This window comes from Hippocampus comes, unplaced genomic scaffold (genome assembly GCF_001891065.2).
Source record: "Hippocampus comes isolate QL1 unplaced genomic scaffold, H_comes_QL1_v1.1 scaffold326, whole genome shotgun sequence".
Taxonomy (NCBI): domain Eukaryota; kingdom Metazoa; phylum Chordata; class Actinopteri; order Syngnathiformes; family Syngnathidae; genus Hippocampus; species Hippocampus comes.
Window position 1 is genome coordinate 1,343,999 of NW_017805930.1, and position 10,365 is coordinate 1,354,363.

The 10,365-nt window shown below is 44.1% G+C and overlaps 1 protein-coding gene and 1 long non-coding RNA gene across 2 annotated transcripts in view; both read right to left on the minus strand.

Annotated features, from left to right (window-relative positions):
* LOC109527750 (RNA binding protein fox-1 homolog 3-like) overlaps positions 1 to 9,919 on the minus strand; it is a 236,164-nt gene extending 226,245 nt beyond the window's left edge. Inside the window, 1 exon segment of the mRNA XM_019889832.1 lies at positions 9,777 to 9,919. Within this exon segment, the coding sequence (XP_019745391.1) occupies positions 9,777 to 9,845 (69 nt within the window). The 5' untranslated portion in view covers positions 9,846 to 9,919.
* Positions 4,220 to 5,623, minus strand: LOC109527751 (uncharacterized). The gene is made up of 3 exons (XR_002170579.1): positions 5,416 to 5,623; positions 4,498 to 5,361; positions 4,220 to 4,322 (listed from the first exon to the last, which is right to left on the minus strand). It is a non-coding gene; the product is annotated as an uncharacterized LOC109527751 (long non-coding RNA).
* Positions 9,920 to 10,365: the final 446 nt, after the last annotated feature.

A 10,365-nucleotide genomic window follows, 5' to 3' on the forward strand; every position in this document is an offset into this window, starting at 1 on the left:
CAACCGCATACTGAAACGGCGAACGTTTTTGTCTGTTGGACTTGTTGCTCATCGGCATGTACGCCACATCGGCATAATCACAAGCAGCTGTCAGACTCAATCAGTCGATCAATACGATGTTTGCGTTCAAATCTTCATCGGCGATGAGCTGGAAGGTTTCTTGACAGCGACGAGCGCTTTGCGGGAATGTTGATGCGCAATCAACGCTGCTTTCCTCCCCCTCCAGCAGATGGACGGCTTATGAATTGGCAGCAGGTTAGCGAGCGCGACGATAGCGTCATACAAATGTTACAATAAGAATTAAAGTTGCGGGAGTTAGGACAGGCAGCCTGAAATGGCTGTTTCAAACCCAAATGGAAGACTGATGACGTAACGCGCCACGTGAGGCTGAAGCGCTGCCATGTCATTATTTCAGTCGTATTTTCGTATTTGTGATTTTTTTTCCAGTGAATAGCTCAAAATGTCATTGCGTTCAAATATCATTCAGCTATTATAAACATATTTTACACAATAGATAAAAACATGATAGAAAGAAATCATAATTACTTTGCTGAGTAACTAATTACTTATACAAGTCCGTAACTAAGACAGTAACTCAATTGTTTTTTTGGAAAAAAATCATTTGTAACTATCGCTAGCGACATTTTTTAAGTAACAGTGGTTTTAAAGCACAACTGAGACTTTTTTTGTCGGTCTACTCATAATAGATATTCCTACCAAATTTCGAGGTGCGAAGTAATCCTAATTTTAAGGGCTGAATCCTTTTCAACAGATCATGGGGGGGGATTGGTGGTGCTGGGATCATGAAATGGCTGCTTCAAACTCAAATTGCTGATTTTTTTGGGTTATAAATATTGGAGACGTTTTCTCTGGTCTGTTTGTGACAGTCATGCCGACCAAATTTCGTGCGATGAAGGAGACTAGCTTTCGGGGCTGAATTTTCAAATAAATATTGACTCAAAACCAGCTGCTTCAAGCCAAAATGGCAGACGCGGCATACATTTTTGGGCATGGCTTCTTGAGACTTTTTTGGGTGGTGTCTACCAAATTGCATGTTTCTCAGCGGTACTGACTTTTTTTTTTTCTAATCACCATTAGAGAAAAATCTGGGTGGTACTTGGACCATAAAATGGCCGATTCAAATCAAACTAGCAGACTTCCTTCGTTGTTTTTTTCTTGAATGGCTATGAGACTTTTTTGTGGGTCTGCCAATGATAGTCTGATCAGTTTTCATGTTGCCAAGTGAAACAGGCTTCAGGGGCTGATTTTTATTTGTTTAATTTTTTTTTTAATCCGGGGTGCGCCAGATGCTGGTGCCCAAAACAGACAGAATAACATTTTGATGACAATTAGCAATGTGTGAAACAGAATCACTGCGTGCTAATAAAAGGAGGACAAATCATCTGTGGCTGTTTGGAAAAAGAAAAAAAAATCAAAAGGATTTGGCGTCTCAGGGGGAACATGTCTGGAAAATGAGGACAACATCTGCTAGACGCAAAGTGCATCAAAGCAGACGAACGGCCTGGAAGTCGCCGGGCGCCTTGTGAAAAAGGCAACGTGTGTTCTGCACAGCAACATCCACGACGAGTTTCACGCTGCCATCATGAAGGCAAACCTTTTGTTTACAAAACGACACCCACCCACCAATCGCAAGGCAGCAAAATCAATCACTGACTCGACACTTTAATACAGACCCAATGGAATGCAATTCAATACAAAAATTGACTTGAAGAGACAAAAGAAATTATGTTGCCTGTTTCACACGGAGATTGAAGAATTGTGGCATATCAGATTCATTGAGCAGGAATTTGCCCATTTGCGTCTTTCGCAGAAAATCCAAACAAGGAAGAAATTTCTGTCCTCTTTTTCAAGCAGAGATCCAGCAAAATTGGTGCATCAGACGAGGGGCCAGCATTCATCCAGTTGCGTGTTTCAAATAAAACCCAGCAAAGAGGGAAACACAGCAATCATGCACAATTGGACTCATCAAACATGTGCATCTGCCATTTAGAAGTTTGTCTTCCACACAAAACCCAACAAAGTGTAATAGTTATTCCATTTTTTCACGCAGATATCCGGCAAAATGGGCACTTCAGACATAGGGCGAGCATTCATCCAGCTGTGTGTTTCACACAGTACCCAGCAAAGTGTCGCAAGTCAGTTCTCTCTTTCACGTGGAGATCCCGTGAAATCGGTGCATCAAACATAGGGCCAGCATTCATACAGCTGTGTGTTTCACACAGAACCCAGTCAAGCAGGACAACTCTGCTTCATACTTCAAACAGAGATCCTGCAAAACCTGGCACATCAAATCCAGAAGTTGTCCGTTTGTATGCTTCACACAGAATCCAAAGCGGCAACAAAACTGTGTCGCCTGTTTCACACGGAGATCTGGCAAAATTGGTGCATCAGAGCCAGCCGAAGGCTCCGAAGGCAAACTTTGCCAGTGTTGGTGTTGCACATCTTCTTTTCGTGCACCCGCGGTTGCAATGGCACGTAAAATGTACAGAAGGCAAATTTACAGAAAAATTTCAAGAGGAAAGCTAACTGACTATTATTTATTTGAATGAAATGCCCCCTATTGAAAAACAAGCAGACGAACAAAAATGACTGAAAACCTCGAGCAGGTTTCTCATCTAAAGCAGAGGCGGTAACAATAAAACGAGACACAACACCTGACACAAATGGAGGGGGGGCATCTGCTTGTTTTAAGCAAAAAGCCAACAAGAAGATCCTTCCCCAACTCAATTTAACCTTCCCGTTACACGTGCACACATTTTGCGGTAATCCCATAAATTCCTGCCAATTCCCATTAATTCCTGCTGGCAGGTTCCCATGGAAACTTGCCAAGGTTTCCCCAAAAACACAACAGCTTGCTAATGCGTCCCGCGGCTTCCACACATAACAGCTTGCCGGAACGTTCCACCAAAACATAGACCAACAGAAAGCTTTTAACGAGATGAAAATATGTAAAATTCATCAGAAGGACTGTTAATCCACATGCCAATTTCCCGTTTTTAAGTAACCAAACATGGCTGCCCGCTCGATGGTCGTCTCCTTATAAGGAAACTGGAAGGAACCATTATCACGAGTGAGCAGGGGTGCGACTGCACGCTAAATGCATCAGTCATGCAAATGATTGACAAGCAATTTATATTCTATACACCGACTAAAGATCAAAATGATCAGTGGGATTATGACTTCACTTTATATTGAAATGTATTTGCCATTTGACAAATAAATAACAACAATAATAAAAGAAATAATAAGGAGAAATACTGGGACGGCTAATGTCTATTGGCTAAATCGCTAACTGTCGCTTACTTGTTTTGGCTGCTCATAGGCTAACAGTTGTCTGCTCAAATGTTACGCATTTGTTCTTTTTCATATCTGTGCTTTGTCTTCAAAATGCCACAAGCGGAGTTTGAGCGCTCGTTGGCTCAACGAAGCCCAAATCTGATCGTCTGATTGAAGAGACGTGCGTTCCAATACTTTTGGATGCTGAGGGGGGGTGTAAAAGTCCAGTGGGCGAGCTCGCCGCTTCCTCCGCTCGAGCGGCGAAGGACGCGGCGTCCTTGAGCAGGATTTGCTTCCATCAAGTGAAGAATGACGCCGGCAACTTTTGACATTGCGTTTTCAGCCGAGCGTGGAAAAAAATCTTTTCAAAGCGCACCGATATTGGCCCAAGCTTTGCCGACCCTCCAGCCACGGCCTTCCCGAGCGCAATCAAAACATTTTGCACTCACCGCTTGTTCTTGGCATTTAAAAGGCGGCCGAGATGAAAACGAGTCCCAATTAGAAGACGACGACGACGAGACCTCCCTCCATTCTCGAGTTAACAGCTACATTCCGCACTTGGCGGCAAAATTGACCTTCGCGGCAGTGTGACCTCCTCGCCTCACACGCTTGGAAATGTGAACGCACGAATGCTGTGGGCTGAAAGGGGGCACTGGAACTACAATGCGAGTACAAGAGCCAAACTTGCCCAAAATGTGTCCATTTCAAAGGAAATTCCATGTGTGTGTTTGATGGCAAATGCCGAGTTTAAAAATTTGGGTTTCAAACGCAAATTCCAAATGCTCCCTCTGGCTGGCAAGCCTTTATTTCAAACGTGATAGTAAAACCGAAACACAAATTTGAAACTCGAAAACCATCTTCACGACAGAATTTGAAACCCAAAAACCACCTTGACTTCCAAATTTGAAACCCTAATCCTGTCTTTAATTCCCCAATTTGAAATCCCGCCCCTCATTTGAACCCCAACTGCCTTAAAAAAATCCTGATGGAGGTTTGCAAACCAAATTTGAAACCCTAACACAGTCCTAAAAATAATTTGAAACCCTATCCCTAATTTTACACTCTTCATCAGGGTTTAATTCCTAATTTGAAACCATGATGTTGACTTAAAACCATGATTTTTTTTTCAAATCAGGGTTTCAAGACAGTATGAACTTCAAAAACTAATTTGAAAACACGTGCTTCAAATCCAACCCTCACCTTAACCCCTCTTGAAACCGAATGTAAAATCCGCGCTTTAAGCCCTCATTTGAAACCCTAATGCAGACTTAAAATCCTCATTTGAATACTGGCTTCAAACCAATCAAAAGTTGAAACCCTAACGCCGACTTCAAAAACCACATTTGAAACCGCAGGCCTTGCTTGAAACCCGAAATGGAAAAACCTTAATCATGTCTTGAAACCCTAATTCTACACACCGGCCATAATAGAGGCTTGAAATGTCCACTTGAAACCCAAACACCAACTTCACAACCTCATTTGAAGCTCAAACGCTAATTTGAAACCACAAACGAGAACTGAAACCCTACTTTTAAACACGAACCCATGTTGAAACCCTATCTTGAAACCCTACTCCATCTGTTGTGCTCTTGACCACTGTGCAATCTTCTCGCGCTGATACGACCGCTCTTGGCGTGTGTCAGCACTGAGTCAGAAGAAGTCCGAGCGGCGGCGGCGCTCCCCCGCCTGTCAATCAAGGCCGGCGACCTTTGGCCCGCTGTTGAAAGCGGCGCTCCCCAACAGGTGACCTCCAGTTTAAATATAGCACGCGCTGACAGCAGAGCCGCCGCTCGGCAGGGCGCCGAACACCTGACACACCCCCGCGGGCTGACGTGGCCTGACAGTCAAAAAAAAAAAAATGTGATCATGAGTCAGCATACACCCGTTTTTTTTTTGTTTGTTTTTTTTTAACATGATTGAGTCATTAGTTTGGTGCTTTCTGCTGCGTCGTCAAAGTTTGTCGACATTCTATGACGAAAATGCCACTGATTTGTCTTGAAGCAGTACGCAAGCTCCCTCTAGTGGCAGGTCAAAGGATCACTGAATTGGATGTTCAAACTTCAACTTTATTTTCAATACACTGCAGTATATTTGTTTGACACTTCCGTTGTATTTAACTTTGTAGAACAATTGCGTTTGAAGTTTAGGAACGTTTTGTTTTCGACATTTAATTAAGTCCTATTTTAAAGCGTCTTTTATATATTTTATATTTCAGTTGAATCTTTTTTTTTTTTTGGTAAGCGTAGTGTTAGTGTTCAAATTGTGCAAAATGTTACAGTGGCTAACAAGAATCATATATTTTTTTCTTTATTCTCAGGGCTTATTTTTTTTCCCCATTTAGGTTTTTATTCTTATGAAACAAATAAACCTCCCCCACCACCTCCCCCAAAAAAATCGAAACCAAGTCGTCATTCAGAAAAATTAAATGTCAGCCATTTTGGAATCAAGCCTGGCAGCCGTCAACCTGAAGACAAAGTCGAGCGCTGCGACAACATTTCGGATGGCGAGTCGCTGATGCCAGCGCATGTGCGGGCCCACCCTTTGAACGAGACTTTTCACTGGTAGGCAGACAATGCGTGCCCCGCGCGGACACACACACACACACACACACACACACACACACACACACACACACACACGCACACATGCAAGCAGTCAGGTGAAAAGTGAGTGTCGGCATGCGAAATTGCTTCTCTTTCAAATTTCCCGGCGGTGAGGTAGGTCGCGGCCAAACTTAGCGAGCGTTGCGGCTGGTAATGATCGCTTATTGTGGCGCTTTCATCGCGCCGCTTTGACTCCGACACCTCCTTCCCTTCCTCCCCCTCCCTCACTGTCTCTGGCTAACCTTCTGAAAAAAATGCATCCCCTTCCTTGTGGGCATTAGCCAGGGTGAAATTTCATATGTAGCTTGTTTCAAACCCTAAGCGTGGCTGGAAACTTGAACCTTGGCTTTGTCTCTACTTCCAAACCTTAACCCTTATGTTGAAACCCTCATCTGAAAGGCTAGCTAGTGGCGCTAACCCTCATTTTGAAGCCTAACCCAGATGTGAAACCCTACTTTAAAATGCTAGACTAGCCTTGGAAACCTACAATGAAACCCTAACCCTGGCTTGAAACCTTAACCCTAAACAGGCTTGAAAGCCGAATTCTGATTTGAGACCCTCACCCTTGCATCAAACTCTTTGAAACCCTAACCCTGATCCAGGCTTCAACCTAACTTTGAAACCATAAACCAGTCTTGGAAACCTGATATGAAACCCTGGTCCAGATCTGAATTTGAAACCCTAGCCGTTATTTTGTTGTGTAAGTTTAGGGTTCAGAGCACTTTGAAACCCTGCTTGAGAGCTTTATTTGAAACTCTGGACTTCGAATGAAATTAGAACTCAGGCGTTAACTCTCATTAAAAAAAAAAAAAAAAAAAAAAATTGGAACCTTACCCAGGTATGAAACCCATTATTAAACCTCAAACCCATGTTTGAAACAAGGTTACAAATTTCAGGTACAGATTAAGACTTTTCAAGTAGGGTTTCAAGACAAGATTTTGGTATCATATTAGGGATTCAAGATGGGGTTACAGTTTCGAAGTCAGCTTTCAAACTTGGGTTAGGCGTACAAAGGCGTGTCTCGAACCTAGATTAAGGATTCAAGTTCAGGTTGCAAGCAAGCATTAGGACTTCGGATTAGTCAAGTACGGTTTCAAATGAGGCTTCCAAAGTAGGGTTTTCAAACAAGGGTTCGTGCTTCTAGCCAGGTTTTTTGCAGTAGGGTTTCAAAATAGGGTTCAGGTTTGAAAGTAGGGACAATGTTACGGTTTCAAACTGACAGAAACCATTTCAAGTTGGGTTTCAAGCGTAAGTAATGGTCCGGCTGTACTTCAAATCAACTGCACGGTAAGTCAAAAAGGACTGCGCTTTAATTACTGTGTGTTGAAGACACGACAGCAGTCCAGGCAACAATGAGGAAACACGTTCTATAAATAGCTAAACGCCTTTTTTTTTTTTTTGCCTTTCTGCGCTCGCCCCAGAAAGACGCTCCTACTTCTTTTTTTCTTCTTCTTGAAGTGCATTAAAGGCACCAAACACACACGCTTCAGAACAGCCCAGCTAATTAGCGCGCTGCCTCTCTCGCTCCGAGCGCGTTTCATTTCTCCTCCAGCCCGGGAGCGCATTGAATGGCGCACGTCGGCGGCTAATCGCTAATTGTCGGCTAACTGATCGATGCCCGTCGTGGACGCCCGGACACTTCAGAGGGAATGTGAGCCGCTGAGAACTACAGTGGGCCAACTCCGTTTTTGTAGATTTTTTTTTTTCCTTTTTCCATCTCGAAGAGGATTGACGTGCTCGGATCATCTGCGTGGACGTCTTTCGCTAATTGGTGGGAAATTGAGCCCCTGAGAAGTACAGTGGGCCAACTCCCTTTTTCTTTTTCATTTTAAGCGTGTAAATGTCTGGAGAAAGCGACTCTCTTTGGGATGAATATGCTTCATGACTAAAATAAACCAAAAATGCATCTTTTGACGATGCATTTCAGATGTGTGGCATGCACGGAAGGTGAAGGGACGGCGAGCCTCGCTTTTTTAACATTCTGACTGTCATGCAGGTGCAGCGAGATGTCATGCATCAAACTCGAGTGACACTAAGTGAAAGTAAAAATGCATTTTTTGGGGGATGGTGCGTGACAAAAATGTTGCCTAAGGCCAGTTGACGTCACTCGTCTTGGTTTTTGCAATGTTAGCTTTAAACAAGTGTGAGAGAAGTTCAATGTTTACTAAACTGAAAAGTTGACTGATCTCACTGCTATGTGCAAAAAAAAAAAAAAAAAAAAGGAAATAACAAAATGGGAATACAGCAAAACCACATGCCTTGATTATTTGTGACAGATGTGCAGCGCATATGGCGAGTGGAGAGATGACTGATTTCATTCTTCTTGCTTGTTAACATCCTTACAATTAGACTGAAGTCACTGTCAAACTCAAATAATTCAAAGCCGCACCTTTAGCTGACACGTGACCAAGATGGAGTCGAAACAGGGCAAAATGATTTCATTCATTGCGTTTTGGAACATTCTTTCTGTTCATACATGCGTCAAGCAGAATTCCAATAAAACGCACTTTTTGATGACACAAGATGCAACAGAAAACAATTTTGGAGAGCGTTTTCACAAGATTGATATGACGTCTGTACGGCAAGTACAGAATACGTACAGCGTGTGTGTGTGTGTGTGTGTGTGTGTGTGTGTGTGTGTGTGTGTGTGTGTGTGTGTGTGTGTGTGTGTGTGTGTGTGCAAATGTTTTGTCACACTTCCCGACGGGCGAGGATTCATGTTTTGGCAGTTGGGGGTGCAAAGAGCCACAGAGGTTGTGGTCGGGGTGACATGCTAGCATTTTGCTGTGCCCACACACACACACACACACAAACACACACACACACACACACACACACACACACACACACACACGCACGCACGCACGCACACACACACACCTCGTGGGCAGGATAATCGAGGCCCTTTGACAAGGTCAGCATGTGGGTCTGTAATGACTGCTATGTGATCACACACACACACACACACACACACACACACACACACACACACACACACACACACACACACCATCAAATTTTTTTATCAAAGTTGTATGTGTAAAAAAAGACACACATTTAAACAGTTTCTTAAAATGAGCCGGTTTAAAAGTTCGTAGTTCCTTCTGCAAATGAGCCAATGGGTGCGCTTCAAACTACCACCACTAGATGGCCCCACCATTAGCTTCCCTGGAGCGGAAGGACAATATCAGTTGGTGGCGTGAGTACAACATGAAGATGGTTTACCAACCGCCAATGAAGACCACAGAATATAATTTAATCCATATTTTTACAGCCAAAATCGGCAAATATGACCATTTAAAGCATTTACAAAGTGACCTTTCTAACAAATGTCTTCTTTACTACAAATTCCTGTTTCCAGATTCACCTTCCTTATAAACGGGAAGTGATGTCAGGACAAGAAAAAAAATACAAGTGAGTGTGAAAAAAAAAATGCAGGATGGTGTCAGAGCAGGATTATGTAAAAAAAAAAAAAAAAGTAAATTTGAAGACAATTTCTTTTCCTTTGTGGAGAGGGTCAAAGACCCTCACGATGACATCACAGTAGGGCCAAAATAGGAACAACTCACTTTCCCACCGAATGACTTTATCAGAAATCCCAGTTTCAAAATTTGTCTTCTTTGAGGGCAAGAAAAGGTGTGAGGGCGGGATTATGCAAATCAGCCCCACTGTGTCATCACAACAGGGCCAGAAGCACAAACACTTGGGTGGGATTCCTCTCCCATGTGGGCAGGAAGTGATGTCATGACGGGTAAAAAGCCACGCAAGTGGGAAAAGTGGCGGATGAATGAACGGGAAGTTGGTCCGACTCCTCACACACACACACGCAGTGCCTGTCAACACGACGGCGCTCGTCACGGTCACGCAACTACTCACGCGACGCCTCCTTGGTCCCTGCCGCAGCCGGAACAGCATCAACAACAACAACAACAAATTCCCGCGCATCCTCCTCTCGTTATCCGCGCCGCCGTCGCGGCGGGAGAATCGGCGGGGAAACGGGGAATGGCACCATTAGCATGAGGATACTCACAGTGTCGGAGGGTCGCGGAGCTGACGAGATGCCGCACACCCGATTGGAAGACGGGAGGGAAAAAAAATGGAAAGTCGACTGAGAATGAGAGAGAAAGAGAGAGAGAGAGGGGGAGAGAGAGGAGGAAACAAGGGAGAGGAGGAGGAGGAGGAGGAAGCATCCAAAGCAGCACAAATAAAGAAATGAAGGAATCCTCCAGGAATGTGCGTGTGCGGAAGAATGTGTGTGCATGTGTGTCGGATGGGAGGGTCTTCGGAGAACCGCGCGTACACACACGCGCGAGATTGCATTTACAATCACTGCTGACAGCTCTGATGCGCAGTCCACCTGCTTCATCATCAGCACCACACACACGCACGCACGCACGCACGCACACACACACACACACACACACACGCACACACACACACACACACACACACACACACACAACCC